Source organism: Hypanus sabinus, chromosome X1 (assembly GCF_030144855.1).
Source record: "Hypanus sabinus isolate sHypSab1 chromosome X1, sHypSab1.hap1, whole genome shotgun sequence".
NCBI lineage: Eukaryota > Metazoa > Chordata > Chondrichthyes > Myliobatiformes > Dasyatidae > Hypanus > Hypanus sabinus.
Window position 1 is genome coordinate 10,883,095 of NC_082738.1, and position 24,625 is coordinate 10,907,719.

Consider the following 24,625-nt stretch of genomic DNA (forward strand, 5'->3'; position numbering starts at 1 on the left):
CCTTGAGTTTGCTTTCCTTCACTTGCCCCTTCATTGCTTGCGGTGATAGTGTATTACAGTTTGTTTCAGAAAAAGTGTTGTTAATGTTTTAGTCGAATTTCTTGCCTTTTGAACTACCAATAAGCTGTCATTCACCTTCAGAAGTGCCATCTAAAACCAGAAGTATCCTTAGTACTCAGAACTCTCGTGTCTAATTTTGCTTGGTCCCACTGTTCACCTGAACACCATCTTAAAAGTTCAGTGAGTAAATGTTGCACTACCTATTGATGAACATCAAGTGTTACATAAAAGTATGCTCCCATTTTCTATCATGCATCAAGTTCAGATGCTGTTGCTTTGTCAGGAATGTGTCAACCTCTACCTTAAAATATTCAAAGGCTTTGCTTCCACTGCCTTCTGTGGAAGAGAGTTCCAAAGGCATGACTCAAGTTGGGGGTTCGGAGACAACTGCCTGTTTTAAATGGGGGGGGGGCCCTTATTTTTGAACAGTGACATCCGAGTTCTAGAGAAGAATCTAGAGCCCACTCCTACCTGGATGATGCTGGTGGCGTTGTGAGAATCACATTTTTTGATTTTTCTAGTGCCTTCAATACAATCCAGCCACTTCTGAGTGAGGAATGGACCGGTTCAGCTCGCTGCTCTGCAAGGTTTGTTTGGGTCTGTGCTGAACTAAGGGTCTGTGGACAGACTCGCTTTGTGGACTTCAGTTCAAAACACTATTTGCTTATGTTTATTGTTTGCATGGTTTTTTTTTCCTCTCTGATGGTCTTTTTTTTTAAATAGGTTCTTTAGTTTTTCTTTGTTATGTGGCTGCCTGCAAGGAGATTAATCTAAGCGTTGTATACTGTGTACATACTTTGATAATAAATGCACTTTGAACTTTGTTATAAAATGCTGTAACTAAATGAGATGTAGGGGAATTGGGGTGTTCAAGCACATGAGTCATAAAAGTCTAATATGTACAAACCCCATTTCCAGAAAAGTTGGGATATTTTCCAAAACGCAATAAAAACAAAAATCTGATATGTTAATTCACGTGAACCTTTATTTAACTGACAAAAGTTCAAAGAAAAGATTTTCAATAGTTATACTGACCAACTTAATTGTATTTTGTAAATATACACAAATTTAGAATTTGATGGCTGCAACACACTCAACAAAAGTTAGGACAGAGTTAAAATAAGATTGAAAAATGCACAGAATATTCAAGTAACACCAGTTTGGAAGACTCCACATTAAGCAGGCTAATTGGTAGCATGTGAGGTATCATGACTGGGTATAAAAGTAGCGTCCATCAAAGGCTCAGTCTTTGCAAGCAAGGATGGGTCGTGGCTCACCCCTTTGTGACAAAATTCGTGAGAGAATTGTTAGTCAGTTCAAAAGGAACATTTCCCAATGCAAGATTGCAGAGAATTTAGGTCTTCCGACATCTACAGTACAAAATATTGTGAAAAGATTCAGAGAATTCAGAGACATCTCAGTGCGTAAAGGGTAAGGTCGGAAACCACAGTTGAATGCGCGTGATCTTCGAGCCCTCAGGCGGTACTGCCTAAGAAACCGTCATGCTACTGTGACAATTATAGCCACCTGGGTTCGGGAGTACTTCGGAAAACCATTGTCACTTACCACAGTCCGTCGCTGCATCTCGAAATGCAACTTGAAACTGTATTATGCAAGAAGGAAGCCATACATCAACTATGCAGAAACACTGGCGAGTTCTCTGGGCCCGAGCTCATCTCAGATGGACCGAAAGACTGTGGAACCGTGTGCTGTAGTCAGATGAGTCCACATTTCAGCTAGTTTTTGGAAAAAATGGGCGTCGAGTTCTCTGTGCCAAAGATGAAAATGACCATCCTGATTGTTATCAGCGAAAGGTGCAAAAGCCAGCATCTGTGATGGTATGGGGGTGCATCAGTGCCCATGGCATGGGTGAGTTGCATGTATGTGAAGGTACCATTGACTCTGAGGCGTATATTAGGATTTTAGAGAGACATATGTTGCCATCAAAGCGACGTCTCTTCCCGGGACGTCCATGCTTATTTCAGCAGGACAATGCCAGACCACATTCTGCACGGGCTACAACAGCGTAGCTTTGTAGACACAGAGTGTGTGTGCTTGACTGGCCTGCTGCCAGTCCAGATCTATCTCCTATTGAAAATGTATGGCGCATCATGAAGAGGAGAATCAGACAACAGAGACCACGGACTGTTGTGCAGCTGAAAGTCTTTTATCAAGCAAGAATGGACAAAATTTCCGATTGCAAATCTACTACAATTAGTATCCTCGGTTCCAAAATGATTAAAAAGTGTTATTAAAAGGAAAGGTGATGTAACACAATGGTAAACATGCCTCTGTCCCAACTTTTGTTGAGTGTGTTACAGCCATCAAATTCTAAATTTGTGTATATTTACAAAATACAATTAAGTTGGTCAGTAAAACTATTGAAAATCTTTCTTTTCTTTGTACTTTTGTCAGTTAAATAAAGGTTCATGTGAATTAACATATCACAGATATTTGTTTTTATTGCAATTTGGAAAATATCCCAACTTTTCTGGAAATGGGGTTTGTAGATATTAGCAATAAGTTAGGTACAGTAACAGACATAGTTTATTGAAAAGGGAATTGAACAAAGTTAGAGAAGTTGTGCTTCAGTTGGCTAGAATATTGTTGAGACAACATCTGCAGATTTGTACAGAATTGTTCTGCTTATTTAAGAAAGTGTATTAATACTTTGGAAGCAGTTCAGGAAACATTAAACTGGCACCGAGAATGGTTGCATTATCTTATGAGGAGTTGTTAGACAGCCCACTTTAGTTTCGAGGAGTCACAGTCCTCTTCTCCTAAAATCAATCACCATCTTCCTGATTTTGGCCACGTTCAGGAACATGTGATTCCTCCCACACCACTCCACAAACTTGTCCACCAGTCCTTTGTGCTCTGACTCCTGCCCATCTCTGATACACCCAACCACTGCAGAGTCATCAGAGGACTCGTTGCAAGTGACGAGACTCGGATTTGTACTGGAAGTCTGAGGTGTACAGTGTGAACAGAAATGGAGACAGGACAGTCCCTTGTGGGGTTCCAGTGCCGTTCACCACCATTTCAGACAGAGAACTACCCAGCTGTGCAAACTGGGATCTATCTGTCAGGAAGTCGTAATGCAGGAGATATTGAATTTTTCTACACCCATCCTTTGCAGTTTCTCGCTCAGAAGAAGTGGCTGGATTGTATTGAAGGCACTAGAGAAATCAAAAAATGTGATTCTCACAATGCCACCAGCGTCAACGGGTAGATGATGGCATCATCCACTCCCACATGAGGTTGGTAGGGAAACTGTAGAGGGTTCAATGAAGATCTAACCTGTGTTCTAAGGTAAGTCAGCACCAGCCTTTCCAGCACCTCCCTGATGAGATGTGAGGGCAGTTGGTCTGTAGTCATTAAGTTCAGATGGAATTGCTTCTTGGGTACAGGACCAAGCAGGAAGTCTTCCATAGCACTGGTAACTTTTCCTGACTCAGACTCACATTATAAAGGTGCTGCAAAATACCAGACAGCTGGCTCACACAGGCCTTCAGTACCCTGGGCTGATACCATCCAATCCAGTAGCCTTGCCTAGATGTAGTCTCTCCAGCTGTCTCTTAACCTGACCTGCTGTCACACTCAGGCGGGACAGGGTGGTCATTCTCATGGAGGCAGGATACTCCAGAGTTGGGGAGTTTGGAACACAAGCACACCAGAGGGGAGGGAGGGGTGAAGGCTTCAGGGGCAGGGAGGGTGTGTGATCTGGGCAAATGGGGAGAGGACAGCAGGAGGTCTCTTGCTGAACCTATTAGAAACATAGAAAATAAGTGCAGGAGTAGGCCATTCGGCCCTTTGAGCCTGCACTACCATTCAGTATGAATATGGCTGACCATCCAACTCAGAACCCTGTACCTGCTTTCTCTCCATACCCCCGATCCCTTTAGCCACAAGGGCCATATCTAACTTCCTCTTAAATATAGCCAATGAACCGGCCTCAACTGTTTCCTGTGGCAGAGAATTCCACAGATTCACCACTCTCTGTGTGAAGAAGTTTTTCCTCATTTCGGTCCTAAAAGGCTTCCCCTTTATCCTTAAACTGTGACCCCTCATTCTGGACTTCCCCAACATCGGAAACAATCTTCCTGTATCTAGCCTGTCCAATCCCTTTAGAATTTTATACGTTTCAATAAGATCCCCCCTCAATCTTCTAAATTCCAGTGAGTATAAGCCTAGTCGATCCAGTCTTTCTTCATATGAAAGTCCTGCCATCCCAGGAATCAACCTGGTGAACCTTCTCTGTACTCCCTCTATGGCAAGAATGTCTTTCCTCAGATTAGGGGACCAAAACTGCACACAGTATTCTAGGTGCGGTCTCACCAAGGCCTTGTACAACTGCAGTAGAACCTCCCTGCTCCTGTACTCAAATCCTTTTGCTATGAATGCTTTTTCGCCGCCTGCTGTACCTGCATGCCCACCTTCAATGAGTGGTGTACGATGACACCCAGGTCTCGTTGCATCTCCCCTTTTCCTAATCGGCCACCGTTCAGATAATAATCTGTGTTCCTGTTCTTGCAACCAAAGTGGATAACCTCACATTTATCCACATTAAATTGCATCTGCCATGAATTTGCCCACTCACCTAACCTATCCGAGTCACCCTGCATCCTCTTAGCATCCTCTTCATAGCTAACACCGCCGCCCAGCTTCGTGTCATCCACAAACTTGGAGATGCTGCATTTAATTCCCTCATCTAAATCATTAATATATATTGTAAACAACTGGGGTCCCAGCACTGAGCCTTACGGTACCCCACTAGTCACTGCCTGCCATTCTGAAAAGGTCCTGTTTACTCCCACTCTTTGCTTCCTGTCTGCCAACCAATTCTCTATCCACATCAATACCATACCCCCAATACTGTGTGCTTTAAGTTTGCACACTAATCTCCTGTGTGGGACCTTGTCAAAAACCTTTTGAAAATCTAAATATACCACATCCACTGGCTCTCCCCTATCCACTCTAATAGTTACATCTTCAAAAAATTCTATAAGATTCGTCAGACATGATTTGTCCGATAATTTCACCTCTTTCCAAATGTGCTGTTATCACATCTTTGATAACCGACACTAGCATTTTCCCCACCACCGACGTCAGACTAACCGGTCTATAATTCCCCGGTTTTTCTCTCCCTTCTTTTTTAAAAAGTGGGGTTACATTAGCCTCCCTCCAATCCTCAGGAACTAATCCAGAATCTAAGGAGTTTTGAAAAATTATCACTAATGCATCCACTATTTCTTGGGCTACTTCCTTAAGCACTCTGGGATGCAGACCATCTGGCCCTGGGGATTTATCTGCCTTTAATCCCTTCAATTTACCTAACACCAGTTCCCTACTAACATGTATTTCCCTCTGTTCCTCCATCTCACTGGACCCTCGGTCCCCTACTATTTCCAGAAGATTATTTATGTCCTCCTTAGTGAAGACAGAACCAAAGTAGTTATTCAATTGGTCTGCCATGTCTTTGTTCCCTATGATCAATTCACCTGTTTCTGACTGTAAAGGACCTACATTTGTCTTGACCAATCTTTTTCTTTTCACGTATCTATAAAAGCTTTTACAGTCAGTTTTTATGTTCCCTGCCAGCTTTCTCTCATAATCTTTTTTCCCTTTCCTAATTAAGCCCTTTGTCCTCCTCTGCTGGTCTCTGAATTTCTCCCAGTCCTCAGGTGTGCAGCTTTTTTTTTGCTAATTTATATGTTTCTTCTTTGGACTTGGTACTATCCCTAATTTCCCTTGTCAGCCACGGGTGCACTACCTTCCCTGGTTTATTCTTTTGCCAAACTGGAATGAACAATTGTTGTAGTTCATCCATGCGATCTTTAAATGCTTGCCATTGCATATCCACTGTCAACCCTTTAAGTATCATTTGCCAGTCTATCTTAGCTAATTCATGTCTCATACCTTCAAAGTTTCCCTTCTTTAAGTTCAGAACCTTTGTTTCTGAATTAACTATGTCACTCTTCATCTTCATGAAGAATTCCACCATATTATGGTCACTCTTACCCAAGGGGCCTCGCACGACATGATTGCTAACTAACCCTTCCTCATTGCTCAATACCCACTCTAGAATGGCCTGCTCTCTAGTTGGTTCCTCGACACGTTGGTTCAGAAAACCATCCCGCATACATTCCAAGAAATCCTCTTCCTCAGCACCCTTACTAATTTGGTTCACCCAATCTATATGTAGATTGAAGTCACCCATTATAACTATTGTTCCTTTATTGCACGCATTTCTTATTTCCTGTTTAATGCCATCCCCAACCTCACTACTACTGTTAGGTGGCCTGTACACAACTCCCACCAGTGTTTTCTGCCCCTTAGTGTTATGCAGCTCTACCCATATCGATTCCACATCCTCCAGGCTAATGTCCGTCCTTTCTATTGCATTAATCTCCTCTCTAACCAGCAATGCTACCTCACCTCCTTTTCTTTCCTGTCTATCCCTCCTGAATATTGAATATCCCTGGATGTTGAGCTCCCATCCTTAGTCACCCTTGAGCCATGTCTCTGTGATCCCAACTATATCATATTCATTAATAACTATCTGCACATTCAATTCATCCACCTTGTTACAAATGCTCCTCGCATTGACAAACAAAGCCTTCAGGCTTGTTTTTACAACACTCTTAGCCCTTATACAATTATGTTGAAAAGTGGCCGTTTTTGCTTTTTGCCCTGTATTTGCCTGCTTGCCACTTTTACTTTTCATCTTACTACTTTTAGCTTCTACCCTCATTTTACACCCCTCTGTCTCTCTGCACTTGTTCCCATCCCCCTGCCACATTAGTTTAAAGCCTCCTGAACAGCAGTAGCAAACGCTCCCCCTAGGACATTGGTTCCAGTCCAGCCCAGGTGCAGACCGTCCTGTTTATACCGGTCCCACCTCCCCCAGAACTGGTCCCAATGCCCCAGAAATTTGAATCCCTCCCCCTTGCACCATTTTTCAAGCCACGTATTCATCTGAAATATCCTCCTATTTCTACTCTATTTCTACTAGCACGTGGCACTGGTAGTAATCCAGAGATTATTACCTTTGTGGTCCTACTTTTTAGTTTATCTCCTAACTCCCTAAATTCACTTTGTAGGACCTCATCCCGTTTTTTACCTATATCGTTGGTACCTATGTGCACCACGACCACTGGCTGTTCACCCTCCCATTCCAGAATGTCCTGCAGCCGCTCAGAGACATCCTTGACCCTTGCACCAGAGAGGCAACATACCATCCTGGAGTCTCGTTTGCGGCCACAGAAACGCCTATCTATTCCCCATACAATCGAATCTCCTATCACTATAGCTCTGCCACTCCTTTTCCTTCCCTCCTGTGCCGCAGAGCCACCCATGGTGCAATGAACTCGGCTGCTGCTGCCTTCCCCTGATGAGACATCTCCCCCAACAGTATACAAAACAGTATATCTGTTTAGGAGGGAAATGACCTCAGGGGACTCCTGCACTACCTGCCTACTGCTACGCTGTCTAGTGGCCACCTCTTCCCTTTCTGCCTGTGTAGCCTTTACCTGCGGTGTGGCCAACTCACTGAACGTGCTATTCATGACTTTCTCAGCATTGCGGATGCTCCAGTATGAATCCAATCGCAGCTCCAGACGTTCAGTGCGGTCTGCCAGAAGCTGCAGTTGGACACACTTCCTGCACACATAGTCGTCAGGGACACTGGAAGTATCCCTGATTTCCCACATGCTGCAGAATGAACAAACCACGGGGCCGATCTCAGCTGCCATGACCTACCCAATACTTGCCTCAACTTTTGAAACTTTCTCCTTTGAAAGGGACTTACCCGGCCTTACCTCACTTGGAGTGAAGCTCATCCTCTGTAATACAATTCTATTGAAAAACAAGTTCAATTTGTAGGCCTTATCCAGGCAGCCCTTGATCTTCCTTTCCTTAACCTTGAAGCCAGTGATATGCTTCATGCCCAACCACGCGTCCCTTATGCTATTCTGCTGGAACTTGTACTCCGGCTTCCTCTTGTAGGAGTCTTTGCACTCCCTCAGCCTTACCCTCAGTTCACTCTGTACTCTCCTCAGTATTTGTCTATCTCCAGACCTAAAGGCTGCCTTATTATTCTTCTTTACACTGAAAGACCAGCAACTCTCTCTTTTTACAGTGTGCTTGCCAAATTGATGCCTAGTTGCATTCCTAGCTGTTGTGGGATCAGTCAGTCAAACTAAAGTCAGAAAATCAGATGGCATGGCTGCTTTTGACTGTGTTATAGGGATATTCTCACCTCTTGAGGGATCGTGCTTGGAACCTTGCCAGATTTGAGAGGGGTTGCAAAGGGGGTTGCAAAGTTTATTAAAGCAAGAAAACTATAGTGTCACATTTTTATACTGTTCTTATTATCTGCGGACATTGAGAGCTAAGTGCTCAAGCAGCTTCCCATTAGTACTTATTGTGCTGAATTTAGTCAACAATAAAGACTGAAAATTCCAAGAATGTTGTTTATACTCAGTCAAGCTGTCGATGTCATGCATGCTATGTAGTGAGTTTAGAATTGATCTCTAAAGGTCTGTGATGCAGCAATGGCATGTTACTCAGTTGTGTGTTTATCTGTGACATAGTGTGAGTTTAGCTGCATTTGTATTTGTGAGAGAGATAACAATCAGGCAGGATGAAAATGGTCCAGAGCTCAATGCTTTTGTTTTTCCATCCACTTCCTTTGATATACATGGCTTTGCGCGACTTCCCCTTCCTGTTAGCGAGATGTTGTTTCCACAATAGCATTTGGAAGCTGGCCAATCAGATAAGGACTGCTTTTAGTATTGTGTGAAGAAGTGCTTGGGATGTGTTGGAAAAAGTGAAAGTTGAGGGTAGCTAGAAATGTGCTTCAACCCAAATATTAAATTGTCATGTTGGTTTGTTTCATTTGGAAGAGATTATGAATGTTGAAGTAAATCTTTTGTTTATCTGGACTGTGACAATGCCAGTCATTTCAAGAAATACCGTTTCATTAGTCAAAATAGTAAGTCTCAAGCTTGGAGGGAAGAAAATATGGATCTGTTTAATTGAAATTTTTCCAAATCATAGTAAAGATTCCACATTTTTTTTATATAAAGAATAGCCTTGGGGGCAGGGGAAGGAAGACATCTCTATAAATCTGGCAAGTATTCCAAGGCTCTTCATGTTACAACATTTAAAAATAAACTGTATTATGCAGGTAAATCTGTTCACCAAGACCTGCCAGCAGGCTAGCAGCAGTGTAGCCAAATTTTGGGTAATGATGTTAGCTGTGGAAATCGTGTCGTGGCCTGAAATGTCATAACAGCTAATATGTTAGCATGTCATCTAAAGGTGTAAAATTCCTTAAGATCCATTTGTGTCTCAGTTTAAATTCTGTTCTTGTGTCCTGGATTGGGACATGAATCTGCATCGGCTGCCTTGGGTGCACAACACTCATTAGCCAGACTGGAATCCAAGTATGCGGGAAGTGCAGCAGTGCCAGAGAAAGTATTCTACGTTATTCAAGGAAGATCAGGAAAGTTCTTCCAATTCTTTAATATTCCCTTCCTAGCTTCTAAGAAAAATAACTTGCATTTCATTCCATTTAGAGTATTCCAATTCATTTTACAACTTAGTAATTTTGAAGTGTAGTCACTGATGTAATAGAAGAAATGCAGCGGTCAATCTGTGCTTATTAAATGCCCGCAGATAGCTATGTGACAAGGACTAGCTAATTTGTTTTAATAATACTAAAATTGGTTGATTGATAGCTGTTAATACTTGGTACAAATACATTGTGATTTAAGTTCCTAGGCGAGCAGCCAATATTCTAAACTGTTGAGCCAAAAAAGCATGAACGGGTTCAGATCTTGCTGTGGGAGTTGGGGAATTTAAATGTAAGTGATTCAATAAATCTAGATGTTTTTAAACCGGTAGTAAAAATAACTACACATCTACCAGAATGTTGGAAAATTCAATCTGGTTCACTTAAATTAAAAGCAGAAAACCTGTAGTCATTACTCATTCTGGCCTTTGACTCTGGGCTCAAGTGAAGAATCAGCTGCATTGTTGATGCTGGAGTCACAGTGTGATTGATTCTTCACTGCCTCGGGTCAAGGATGGATAATCAATGCCAGCATTGCCAGCAATGCTCACATTTCACAAACAAAATAAAAAAAGCCTCCAAATTGGCCAGGTCACTGGTTATATGAAAATCAGTTTGTGCACTCAGTTCATTGAATTGAATTGATTTTATTTTTTCCACCCTTCACGCACATGAGGAGTAAAGATATTTGTGTTCCATCTCCGTCTGAATGTGCAAAGTGCAAATTATAGTAATTTGTAATAAATAGTATGTACAGTAAGAAATACAACATAACAGTCAATATAACAGAGAAATACAATTGTATCAGTGTGAATTAATCAGTCTGATAGCCTGGTGGAGGTAGCTGTCCTGGAGCTTGTTGGTCCTGGCTTTAATTCTGCGATAACGTTTCCTGAATGGTAGCAGCTAGAACAGTTTGTGATTGGGGTGACCCAGGTTCCCAATGATCCTTCGGGCCCTTTTTATGCACCATTTCGTGCTCTTAACATTCCCGCCCTTTCTTACAGAATGTGCCCTCGCTACCACAGTTGGTACAAAACTTCTCCTTTCACTTCTTCCCTTCTCACCATTTGGGGACCTAAACAGTCTTTCCAACTGAAGCAGTAATTCATTTGGGTTCCGTTGCAGTGTTCACGAGTACTCCTCAACAGTGGAGAAACCAAGAACAAACCTGCCGGGGTGACCCTGGGCTTTCCTTTCCCTGCCACTTGAATATTCCATTGCACTCTCACCTGTTGCCTCCTGTGTTGCTCTAGGGTTTGAGCAACTGCACCTCATTTGTCTGAGCACTTTGCAGCCTTCTGGACTTGATATTGCATACCACAGTGAGGAAGTCAATCAAAGCTTGCGGGATTTGGACCAGCTGGAAAATTGGGCTGAAAAATGGCAGATGGAATGCAATGCAGACCAGTGTGTGATGTTGCACTTTGGGAGGACAAACTCGTGTCGGACTTGTTCAGTGAACGGCAGGGCACTGAGAAGTGAGGTAGAACAAAGATCTGGGAATACAGGTCCATAATTCATTGTAAGTTGCTTTACAGGTAGATAGGGTTATAAAGGGTCAGTCTTGAGTACAGGAGTTGGGATCTTGTGTTGAAGTTGTATAAGACATTGGTGAGGCCTAATTTGGAGTATTGTGTGCATTTCTAGTTGTCTACCTACAGGAAAGATATCAATAAAAAGAGTACAGAGAACATTTATAAGGATCTTGTCAGGACTTGAGTTATAGGAAGAGGTTGAATAGGTTAGGGTTTTATTTCCTAGAGTGTAAGAGAATGAGGGGAGATTTGATAGAGGTGTACAAAATGATGAGGTAATACATAGGCAAGCAGGCTTTTCCCACTGAGGCTGGGTGAGACTACAACTAGAGCTTATAGGTTTAGGGTGAAAGATAAAATATTTAAGAAGAATCTCTGGGAGAGCTGCTTCTATCAGGGTGGTGAGAGTGAGGAATGAACTGCCAGTAGTAGCGGATGGGGGTTCAATTTTAAAACTTGAGAAATTTGGATAAGTGGATGGGAAGGGTATGGACCGCTGTTGGTGCAGGTTGATGGGACTAGGCAGAATAATAGTTTGGCACAAGCTAGATGGTTTGAAGGGCCTGTTTCTGTGTTGTAATACTCTTAACTATGCAAATTGGGTAACCTGATTTCTCTGTCTAATCTGTCATTCATCTGCGTTATTGGTCAATTTTTTTAACCCTTTTCTTCCCTCTGGGAATGGAAGATATGCCAACGTGACCTGTTGAGCTTCTCTTCTTGTTTTCCATTTCATATCTCTCACATTCTTTTGTTCAGGTCAGTTGGTACACGAAGAAATTTTGTTGGCACAGGGCATGCATTGCTGTCCCTGGATTCTTTAAACCCCACCCATTATATAAAAAAAATGCAAAATGAAGTAGTGAATCATTTTTTAACAACCTGAGAGTGAGATGTTTTCACAGGAATCGTTTCATACCAGCTTGGCGTCAGATAGACAGTTCTGTGAACACGTGATGTTGGATCCTGTTTTGAAACCCTTGCAGACCTGGTGTATGCATCAGTATTTTGCTAATAAATGGTTGGAACTGTTGGGCCAGCTGGCGTTGGCTTTGTGCTGCTTATATTTTTTTTTCTGTCTTTTGAATACTGAATGTTCAGTGATAACTGTAAATACTATATTTATTCTAATACCTCCATGAATATTTTTCAGTTGTCTTTTTGAAAGATTAATAATTTTGAGTAGGTTATCCAAATTGCTTAATTAATTTCAACTTGTCTCTGTTATACTTTTAATATTAAAATAAAGAATACAAGTAAATAAGCAATAGAACTCATCCTTTTTCCTTAGAATTCATAATTATTGTTAATAATTCATTAAACGATGATTATTTCTGCTCAAAATTTCCGTGGTATGCAAGAGAATTTTTTTTTTAGAAGATTATTGCCACTTTGGTCACACGTTCTCAAAAAGGTTCATTGCTCCTGGTCTAGGTCCTATTGTCAATGTTTTCAGTCTCTAACTGGCTCTGTTCACTCTTTTGAGTAGATAACCTTATTTACAACTTATCCTCAGGGTCACAGCCTGCGCCTTCACCCTTCCTGCAACTTTACACCCCTCATTTGTATCCTTTTGACTTCTAGCGAAGGGTCAGCAACCTGAAAAGTTGACATATTCTCTTCCCACGGATACCACCTGACCTGAGTATTTCTAGCATTTTTTGTTTTGGGACACAGGAGAGAGTAGATCCTCTCTCAGTATTTTACCGGCTTGTGAGTTTAATTTTCACATTCATGCCTCTGCACCTGACCAGGAGAAAAAGCTTGCAGTATTTTTGCCTTTTCTCGTGTGCGTGTTGTATACAAATTCCATTCACTCTGGTGAGCAGAAAAGTATGGTGATATTTTGAACTAATATGGTTTGAGGCACAGAAAACAGAAATTCTTCTGGTGTCATAAACATGAGATTCTGCAGATGCTGGAAATTTAGAGCAGCACGCACAAAATGTTGGAGGAAGGTAAGTAAGGCAGCATCTATGGAGAGGAATACTGTCAATATTTCAGGCCAAGACCTTTCATCACACCAGTTCCTGATGAAGGGTCTCGGCCTGACACATCAACTTTTTATTCCTTTCCATAGATGTTGTCTGGCTTTCTGAGTTCCTCCAGCATTTTGTGTGTATTCCTCTGGAATCTTTTTGTGATATGTCACCAAAGCAGAGACTTGCTTCTAACTTGTTCAAGTCTTCATTGAACTGTGCTTTAAACAAAGTGCATATTGGTATGTAAGTTCATCTATTACATTTTGGGCTTAACACAGAATTGAGGAGACAAATGCGGGGAAAAAAAACATTAACACAAGATTACTAAACATATCCTGAGTATTTTAGATGAATTCCTTGTCACCTTCCAGAACAGGATGTCAAATTATTAGAATGAGCTTTCATTTATCCTCTCATAATTACTTGACTGCATTAAGTCCTTTCTTTCAGAGATCATCCCTTATTGTGAGACTGACATGATTCTGGGCATTGAGTTGAGGGAAACAGCATTCCTTCATATTCGGTCAAGCCCGTGGTGAATTTTCATTGCATTCCCTCCGTTATTTCCTTGGAGTGTAAAATATAGTGCTCGAGATGCTGTCACTCCAGGATCCTCTGCAATTTCAATAAGATCTCTTTGCTTTTGTACACAAATCCTCTTGCAATAAAGGTTAGCATATCTTTTGCCTTTCCAGTTGCTTGCTATACCTGCACATCATCATCCAGATCCCTCTGAACAATAGTCTTTCCATATTTGACCAATTAATAAACACCCTGTGTTTTGACTTTTTTTTTACTCAGTAAAATGATTCTCTATTGCAGGTTCTCAGAACACCGGTCGAAGCTCACCGCCCCCAGGATATGTTCCAGAGCGACAGCAGCGGATAGCTCGCCAAGGATCCTACACCAGCATTCATAGTGAGGGGGAGTTCATACCTGAGAACATGGAACAGTGTGTGAGTAAAGAGTTTGGTCAATAATGTGCACTAACATGCAAAGATCAAAAGATGGGATTTCTATCAATACGTTATTTTTTTGAGATTGTTGGACAATAAATCAATGATTCCTAATCATGTTTTATAAATATAAGATTCACTTGCTCACATGTAAAATATGAGCACCTCTTCCCTTGCATCTCAAAAATAAACACTGTATCTGGAACCTTCCTCCTTTTTATAGAGTTGAGTCTGTTTTGTGGATTCTTGGGGATGGCTTGAAAGCCCCATACCTGGAGGAACTAAGGTGTCAACCATGTTTTTGTGTACTTTAAAGTTAACTTTCTAACTAAATTATCAGTTATTAAAGCCCCCAAGATCTTTACTACATCATTCCCCCAAATAACGAAGTGATGCACCCACGTTGGAAGCTATTGGTATATGTTATCTAATACTAAATAGCTAGCTTTTTATTAGCCAACCAGACAATCTTCAGCTCAAATGATTGGTGTAACACTTTGCAAGTATCGTTACTTCCATTAGGTTATGCAAGGACATTTCCAAAACTTCTGGCTGTGTGTTTTCACACCACCCAACCCCAGCTGATGGATCTTTTGTGGTATTTCTATCTTGTCATTTTATTAAAGAAAAACAAAACTCTTTAGAAAATTTGAAGCAGCAAAACTCAACCTGATCATAACAATTTGGTGGTCAAGACCATGGCTCTAGGGTGCTACATCTGTATAAGCAAGATTAGGCATGTTAATAGTTCTGATGAAAAGTCATCATAAAAGTTCAAGTTTTATGTTAATGAGGTACATCCTTGGCTTGTATGGGATCACTTCAGTTATGAACTTATCCTGTGCAACTTTAAAGATCTTCCTTGAATCCATGGTATCCCACAGAGTACTGCTTTGTTATGTTTCTCATGCTCCTGGAGTTTGAAAACTTCAGTATCTAGCTTTGTACTTTCCAAAGAAAACATACTTAGGCTGCATGCTGGTATGGCGTGAGCAAGCCGTGAATCCTTGCACTCCCTACAGCTACATCTAAGCCTGAGTACCTGGACCCTGGCTTGAATCCTTGCCAACACAGCACTCTCAATAATGAATTTCACAGCCCCATAGTTTGGTGTGGAGGGACTGCCTGTGACATGATACTGGGCAGGGCAGAGCAGGCAGTGCTTCTGTTCAATGCAGGATCCCACACTTCACTCCAGTTGTTACAGTGAGTGCAGCCACTGTTGGCTGATTTATTTTTCCCCTCAACCCCATTCTCCTGCCTCTTTCCTGTAACTTTTGATGCCCTTACTAATCAAGAACCTATAAACCTCTGCTTTAAGTATGCCCAATAACTTGGCTTCTGCAGTCATCTGTGCAATGAGTTCCACAGATTCACCACCCTCTGGCTAAAGAAAATTCTTCTCATTTGTGTTCTAAACTGATGACCTTCTATTTTGAGGCTGTGCCCTCTGATTCTAGAGTCTCTCACTATTGAAAACATCCTCTGCAAGTCCACTCTATCCAGTCCTCTCAATATTTGGTAGGTTTCAATAAGATTCTTCTAAACTCCAGTCAAACATTTCTCATACATTAACCTTTTCATTCCCAGGATCGTTCTTGAGAACCTTCTCTGGACCCTCTCTGATGCCAACACATCCCTTCCTTAGATATCAGGCTCAAAACTGCTCACAATACTCCGTGTGGTCTGACCAGCGACTTATGAAGTCTCAGTTTTACCTCCTTGCCTTTATATTCTAGTTATCTAGAAATGAATGCTAAAATTACATTTGCCTTCCTCACCACTGACTCAACCTGCAATTTAGCATTTAGGAAATCCTGCACAAGGACCCCCAAGCAACACACACAACATATTGGACAATCTCAGCAGGTCAGACAGAATCTATGAGAAAAGCACAATGGATGTTTTGGGCCAAGATTTTGTGTGTGTTGCTTGGATTTCCAGCATCAACTGATTTTTCTCTTGTTCAAGGACTCCCATGTTCCTTTGCACCTTTGAATTTCTCACCCCCCCCCCCCCACCCAATTTAGAAAATAGCCTATGCCTTTATTTCTTCTACCAAAGTGCATGGCTGTACACCTCCTGACACTCTCTTCCATCTGCCACTTTTCCCACTAGGACCTCCCAAGTACCTGGGGGTGCACCTGGCTATCAGACTTGAGTGGAGCACCAACACAGGCTGTGTATTAAGAAGAGCCAGAGTTGGCTCTACTTCCTGAGGAAACTGCGGTTCTTTGGAGTATGCAGGCCTCTCCTTCACGTGTTCTACCAGACTGTTGTCACCGGTACGGTCTTTTGTGAGGTGGTGTGTTGGAGCAATGATACTGGTGATGCCAACAGTCTCAATAAACTGATCAGAAAGGCTGGCTCTGTTACAGGAGTCAAACTGGCTGTGGTAGAACAAAGGACCCTACAGAAAATCCTGGCAATTCTGGACAATGTTTCTCACCCTCTGCATGCCACCTTGGCTGAACAGAGGAGCACTTGTAGTAACAGACTAAGACAACTGCGCTGCTCCAAAGAGCGCGAAATGAGGTCATTCTTGTCCTCAGCCATTAGGCTCTATAATGAGTCAACCTATAGCCAGGGAAGTGATGAACCCCTCCTGTCAGACTGTTTGAGGTAACTTGTTTCTTATTCTTTCTTACTTCTCTTATATTTGTATATCTGTGCACTTTTGCACTTGTAATGCTACTGTGACACTGCAATTTCCTTTGAGATTGATAAAGTATCTATCCATTCTAATCCATCCAAGCCCTTCTGCAGACTCTCTGCTTCCTCAACATTACCTGCCCCTTCACCTATCTTCATATTATCCACAAAACCATCATCCAGATCATTAACATATAACATGAAATGTAGTGGACCCAACACTGACTGCTGTAGAACACCTCTAATTACCATCAGCCAACCAGAAAAGACCTTCTTTATTTCCACTCTTTGCGGTTTGCCAGTCAGCCAATCTTCTATCTATGGCCCTATCTTTTTGTTTAGCAACCTCAAGTATGGCACTTTCTCATCCTTAGTAATTTTCACAACCACTGAAGTCAGGCTAAGTGGCCTATAATTTCCTTTCTTCTGTCTCCCTCTCTTAAAGAGTGGAGTGACATTTGTAATTTTTGGAAGTGATTCTTAGAAGATCATTACTAATGCCTCCACAATCTCTCCTGCTACCTCTTTCAGAACCCTGTCATCTCCATGTGTTGACCTTGATCCTACAGTCTATCTCATCACCTGTTGGATGTGATGAAAGCTGTCTGCAGTGGAGCAGGCTCAATGGGTCAAATGGCCTAATTCTGCTCCTATGTCTTAGGATCTCTCCTGCCTTTGGTTGCACAGCTCCTCCAGCCACTTTTTTGGGCTTGTATTCAATATTGTAAGATTTCTGTAGGGAAATTACAACTCAGATCCTTTTTCTAATTCCTTGGCCTCTACCTCTTCCTACATTCCTGTCTTCACTGCCATGATCTCATTTTACACTTGGGTATACAGGCAGGAAACTTAAGGCACTGATAAACTAACTGAAGGAACCATTCAGGGAAGGAGAAGACAATTTTCAAAGGCTCTAACCAAATACAGGAGAGTGGGAATCATATGTGACCTGTCAAATGCCACGATGAGTGATGTTCAAAATTTTTATTCTCAAAATTTGGTACTTCAAAGACCTTTTCCAGGTGTATTGAGGACAAATCCCTTCCTAATGACTTCTCCTTCTTGTGCTGTAGATCACACAGCTAGGATTGCTCAAGCCAGGCTCAAGACATATAAAGTCCATATTACATTTATCTTAAATACAGTTCTCGGATGCAATTTATGACTCTACCTATCACTTTCAAAAATTCTGTCAGAAGAAAGGCAAAGTCGTCAATGTGTTTCCTGGAATGAGGTCTTCATGTGCTAGTCTCATGTAACTTAAACAGAATTTTTTCTGGAAAAAAAACAATAGACAACCATTTTCTAGATCGTTCTTCCCCCTATTGCCATCTTATCAGCCACAGTAATTGATCTGTGGTAACTTGTGTGATGCAAATTAATGTCAGCATTTAGATTTGGGTGCTGTGATGTCAGTGTGCCATTTATGCACACTGACCGGTTACAGGCAGTTAATGCATCCACAGCATCCTGGTTACAGCTGTTTATCCAGCTGTTACTTGATGTACAAATTTTCTGCTTCTATGTTGCTTACAAAAAAGCAAATTCCCCCTCCCCCCACTATAACACTCACTAAGTAGAATACATGATATTGAAATGCCCAACTTTTCAATTAAAACAAAATCACAACATTTCCAGGAAAGGATCTTTTGTAAAATGAAGAATGAGTATAATGATATTATTTGCCCCTGAAAAGGCAGGAAAGAAGTGTCCTTAAAGTCCTGTGAAGTTAAGTGCAACATGTGCTGTTTCCCCAAGTAGGAGCTTGGGGTGAGAAGAGGAGAGACAATTTAATTGTTTGAATCATCCCTGGTGGGCCTCAGATATCCACCTCAATCTTCAAAGCTTCTCGGTATAAAGTTAGGATCAGCTGCTGGACACTCTTTAAAAAATTAGCGGAAAAATGTGAAGTTGGGAAGAGGACCGTTCTAATAAAAGTATAGCCTATCTCTGAATGCCAACAATGTTTTCATTTGATTCCAGCGAACTCTGTAATTACTTGTTCCTTTTCGTGTAGCAGAGTAATTTTATTGAATGCTTGTTGTTCATGATGAAACAAACCAATGTATAGAGGCTGTGGAAGCCAACGTGTAAGCCAGAACAGATATTTATAAAAGGCTGTCTTCATGGTTTCTGAATCAAAGACAATTACAAGCCACTCCTGTTGCCATATTTCCTGTTTGTGCTTGTGGAGTGGCAGCTTCTGCAGTTGCTTTGTATTAACTTTATGCTTATAGACTTGTTCCCATTCCTACACTGTTCCCAATCTTCTATCCACTGTAAACTGACTGCCTGTTATCTAAATCCCAAATGTATCCATTAGTTTACTGGAAAAGCTGCAGTATATCAGTCTGATGCAAAGGCACCTGGAGTTCCACAGTTCTGATGTATTGCTGAAGCACTTTCTTATCCAAATAACCTTCCACAGCTTTTACTTCATGTAACATTCCTCAGCAGGGAACGCAGACAGACAGGCCATCTGCTCTCTGGTCTCTGCTTGTACTATGCGTGGTGATTCCATGCCAGAGCTGACCTCTGACTCACCATCTGCTCTTTACCTCATTGAAAGCATGTAGGCCTCATTCTTTCTGCATAACTTATTTATTCTGTCTGTGCTTGAAGGAAAGACTCCCTCAATTGCCCTTTTTAAAAATCAGAACTTGCATTAGCACAAGCCTTTTCATGACTCTGAGGTGCTGAAAAACACTTCAGTATTATTTTAGTTACTGAATTGGTTTAACTATTTTTGAAATCCAGTTACTTTTATTATGTAAGAAATGAATTGGACAACTTGTTCACAGGAATGTTCCACCAACATTCAGTGACATTTATTGAGCAGAACGTCAGTTTAATGCTTAATATGGAAGAGAGCTTATTCGGCAGTACATTGACTGGTTTTGGCCGAGGAAACTAGTCTGAGGTGGTGAAAACAGACAGGAATCCTTCTGCTTTGTGATATTGATTCCAAACAGTGTTGTAACATTACCTGAAATCTTCAGGGCTGACACTTCATGGGAAACAAATGACAAATCTTATTTTCAGAGAATGATTAAGTGTTCGACACCAAAAACATTTTACAGTTTATTCACTGTTAGCTTTCTGTTGGCCAGTCTCCAAGCAACAAGATCTCAGAAATAGTTAATAAGGTTTTTTTTATTTTGTTACCATTAAGGGAAAAAAGGTACAAAGTACACCAGGTACATTTTCTGCTCTTGCAGTGCACATACAGTGATGTACTTCATTAGTGGTGCCTTCAGCGGACCTGGAGCTCTTGATAAATACTTTGGTATTGTCTTTCCCTCTTGCAACTAAAACAGTTCATTCCCTTGAGCAACATTTTTTCCCTTGTAACAACAGTTGCTGAATGTACACAAGTCAACTTTTGTGAAGATAGCATTTTAATGTTTTGCAAAGGAGGGAAATACAATTGGGGGTATTAGGGATGCAAGAAAAGATATGGTGGTAATTTCTTGTGCGGTAGAATTAGCTGTAGACTATAATAGAGCATAATCAAGGCACTGGAAATACCTGCTTTAAATTTTGTACAGTACAAACTTAATCAGTCATACGCTAAGCTGTGTCCACACAGTGAATCCATGTTATTTACTGAGATTTTCTCATAATTAGAGGAAGTATTTATTGTTGTTCCCAGAGTGGTTATAGAATCATATTTAGTCATATTGGATTAAATATCAAATTTCATTAGTTTGGATACAATCAAAGATGCAAAATACAAAGATGGCCAATTAATGGAAGCCTTCAGTGAGCAAATGTTTTGAGTACACATTTAATGTATTCTCATTTGGTGGGGGGGAGGGGTGGAAGAGGAAGAAGGGAAGGACATTCTAAAGTAGAGATTCCTGGTTAAGTTGACTGAAGCAAAACGATAAAAAGGGAGCTAAACTGAAAGTACAATGAACTGTGAATGGCAATAAAAGGGTCAGTGAGGGTGTGTGAGACTAGATTCATTGGTGGCTTGAAAGAAACCAGTTTACTTTCTATGCATATAAGTAATATAAAGATAAGGAAAGAGTAGAGTTGAGCGAAAGTCCAAAAGTGATTCCTACGGAAGCTGGGATGAGGCTGAAGTAGTAGGTAGGTATTTTATCAGTTTTTCATTTGAAATAAAGGGGGTGGGATGGTAACAGTATCACAATAGTTATTTCCGGTTCTCGGCACTCAATGTAGAGATGAATCCCTGTCTAATTCTTAGATCCTTTAAGTAGGTAAAAGTGGAGTTAAGGAAGCTGTAGTTAAAAATCCAGGTGTATGGAGAATGTTCTCAAATAAGGAGAGGGATCGACCTGCAAGCATTCTTTTATTAGTGTTAGGTAAAGTTGGAGATGCTGATCAGAGATGAAGTTATCACATGAAAAATAAACTTAATAGAATATTGCCCTTCTTCACTTAATACCAGACTGGACACTGAACTAATATGGCCATTTTTAAAAGGCAGCAAGCTCCTTGGTGCTTTGATTTTGATACAACAGCCAGATTTCAAGGCATAATTTCAGATTTTGCAGACTATTAAGAATTTGGGAAAGATGTAAAAAGTGATATCTTAAAATATGGATAAAAGAATTTAATGCAGAAAGTTGCATTGTTTAATGTATGCTTTTTTCCCCTCTCACAGATGCTAGTCAACCTGCTGAGTTCATCCAGCATATATCAAAAATATATCAAAAATATCAGTGTTCCATCATTCTTTAATACAGTGATCAAAATCATGTTAAACTTGCAATTATGACAATCCAATTGATATACTTAGAATATTGGAGATGTTAATAACATTATGAAACATAAATCATGCAAATAATAACACCTGTATTTTGCAGATTTAAATTAATAATCTGGATGAAATTTTTGTGGTTTTGATGTCATGATTGCCTGTTAATGATGAGTTTCAAAATTTTCTGATTCACAACCAAATATTTGAAGGATTAGATGCATTCCTTAATGATTTAACAGCTCTCAAATATATGGTGAGCTCATAAAAGTTTGACAAATATAAAAGCTTTGTTGTTAAAATGCTCTGTTTCTTGTCAAACAAGTCTGTTTTCTACCCTGTTCTTCCCTCACCTTCAAAATTCACACCCCCCCCCCCCCACCCTCCACCACCTAGGTTTCTAAAGTTTGGCTGGAGGACATGAGGATGGTTGTTGTCTCTGGTATATTTTTTCAAGGCCTTTTTTTTTCCCCTACTTCACTCCCACAGTCCCAAATGTTTCCTCACTGCTCGCCCAGTTTGAAGCATGCCCCGTGATACTGTACATTGGCTGCCTCCCCTTTTCCACAGCCTGTTTCACTGTTTTCAAAAGCCCAAATTATTAAAAACATTACTTGCTTCGTGGTTCATTGTAGATTTACTGTAGATTCATATTAGTGTGTTACTTCTTACAGATATATGAGCCTCAGAGCAGTACTGAAAACTCAATATCAAGCAGCTGCCAGTCTTTGGATAGGCGAGCGGAAAGGTAAGTGCAAGCTGCTGCTTTATTCAATTCAGTCAGCCTATCGGATAATTTTAGTTGCTGATGTGGTGGGTTCATTGCAAGAGTATACAACATTGGCTGGTGCGTAATTAGTAATGTGAAGCTGTAATCCAGCAAGCTTCGCTACCTTTGGTGACAAAGGAAATTGAAACAAACAGTTGAAAACTTAAAGATTACATGTTCTAGAGGCTTCTTGAAGATTACAGTGCACCTGACTGTTGATAAAGGCAAAACCTTTCATTTGGGCAGCCTAAAGAGGCTGACGTTATCTCTTCTAAGTTTTGCCATTTGCCTGACAGGGCAGTCCAGATGGTGAGAGTTTGTCTATGACATTGATCCATTGTCTGAACCAGTGACTTAGTGATGTTCAATGGTACCATGAATAAGGCCATTACATCATTTGCATTGCTCAAAGCTCTTGGTCACTGGTTGAAAGCCAGCAATTAGATGCACTCTTATCCCAATATGAGATAATATATCCTGGTATGGATTGTCAGTGGCTAAAGCAGATTGGTTGGCCATAGTTTGATACCCTCCTCCAAACCCTTGGTGTATTACTATTTCTGGGGGGGGGGGGGGGTGTGTGTGTGTGTGTGTGTGTGTGTGTTAGGCTCTGATATCTGCCACATGAGAAGTCATTGCCAAGCTCCTCCTCAACCATCTTCAATGGCTGAACTGTGGATCGGAGAACAGATTTTGTTTACCAAGAGGCAAGCCTTTTGATGTTCACCGAGTATAAAATGATCACAAAACACAAGTCTATTACTAATCTGCCTTGCTACACAACACTGCCCTTTAATAATAAGGTCCATGACAAGTTGCTGGTAAATGTGTACAACTCCACTTTCTATGAAGAGGAATAACTGGCATCAGAACTGGACAGAAAGGGGACAGAAACCAGAATAAGAAGGTGGGGGGGGGGGGGGAAGCTTGTATTCCTGACCCTTTTTCTTCCCCCCCCCCCACCCCCCCAGCGACCTCAAACCTTACTCTGACTTCTGCTCTCTTCCTTTCCAGACCTGGTGAAGGGTTTTGGCTCGAAATGTTGAGTTTATTCCCCTCTATAGCTGCTGCCTAACCTGCTGAGTTGTTCCAGCATTTTGTGTGTTGTCAAGAGTTCCTACATCTGTAGAACCTCTTGTGTTTATGGCCACTTTGCTTCATTGAGAGACACTTCTCAACTCATTGATGAAATTCACCATTGTGTGCAATACACCAACACAGCTTTTGGTCAGTTGAGGAAAAGGGTATATAATGATCAAGACTTAAAAGCTAGTTGGAAAAAGCTCATTTAAAAGCTCATTCCTGCTTGCTTCTGAGAGCAGACTACAGAGCAGGTTCTTAGACGCCACTACCACCACTGTTTCTGCGATGCCTCCTAATCTACTGGAAGGATAAGTGATCCAATTCCTAAGCCAATAGCTCCAGCATTGACCTTTTACTGCACTGCTGTATCCCATGGAACTAACTGTGTCATTGGTATTGTCTGACACCAGTGTTCTTAAGCAGACACTGCCACTGTTTTACTGACATTGTTACTTTCATTTTAATTTACAGTCCATCATATCGGAAGTCTCGTATGTCCAGAGCGCAGAGCTACCCTGACAACAGACAACTATACTTGGGTAGGTTTGGGATTATATCATGAGTTTGTGATCACCTTTCATCGTTGCTTCCAAATGTTACAGCTGTAGACTTGAGCAGGATAGACTGAAGGGTTTAATGAAGGTCGGTGTAGTGGGCTGTTGCAATAGCCTCTTTATTTTTGAGAGCTTGATTTCCTTTCACTCCAATAAAATTGCAAAGGTGACTAACATGAGAATTGGAAGTCACATTGATGTGAGAGTCGGAGAGGTGCCGTATTTTTTTTATGATGTAGTTAAGGCATTTTAGCACAGTGGAGAAAGCTTCACGGTACTAGGTTGTAGTTTTGTGGAAGTACTTGCATGAAAAGTTTGAAGAGAGATTTCTTCTCCATCTGACCAGTGCTTTCTACCTTGTGATCGTGAAGTCTTGACACAATCTTGAGATTGTATTCTATTTCCCTGCACTTGAGCATGGCACATCAAACTTGGTGCATTATTATTGACTTTAGATTAACATGCCAGCACTTGTTTAAAGAGCCCCTTGAGACCAACATGATCTCAAAAATTCAGTGAATAGGTCACAAACATTGTTTCTATTTTTTATGCACATTCCACCCATCTAACATAAGTCAACTCTACACTGACTTCTGAGATATTCTTGGAGTAGGTTATCTACAGGCTTAACAGCTGCAGTATGGATCTTGTCCTGTAGAGGAAGCGGGCATCAAGTTTCATTGGTAACAAATATAGATTTATTGGTATGATTTAAGTAAGGTGATATC

The 24,625-nt window shown here is 41.1% G+C and overlaps 1 protein-coding gene across 3 annotated transcripts in view; it reads left to right on the forward strand.

Annotated features, from left to right (window-relative positions):
- Positions 1-24,625, forward strand: part of map3k3 (mitogen-activated protein kinase kinase kinase 3) — a 172,678-nt gene that overhangs the window by 59,969 nt on the left and 88,084 nt on the right. For all 3 annotated transcript variants that reach the window (XM_059955770.1, XM_059955773.1, XM_059955771.1), the window contains 3 exons: positions 13,980-14,113; positions 22,166-22,239; positions 23,815-23,882. In XM_059955770.1, coding sequence (XP_059811753.1) covers positions 13,980-14,113; positions 22,166-22,239; positions 23,815-23,882 — 276 coding nt within the window. The remainder of the gene's footprint in view (positions 1-13,979; positions 14,114-22,165; positions 22,240-23,814; positions 23,883-24,625) is intronic.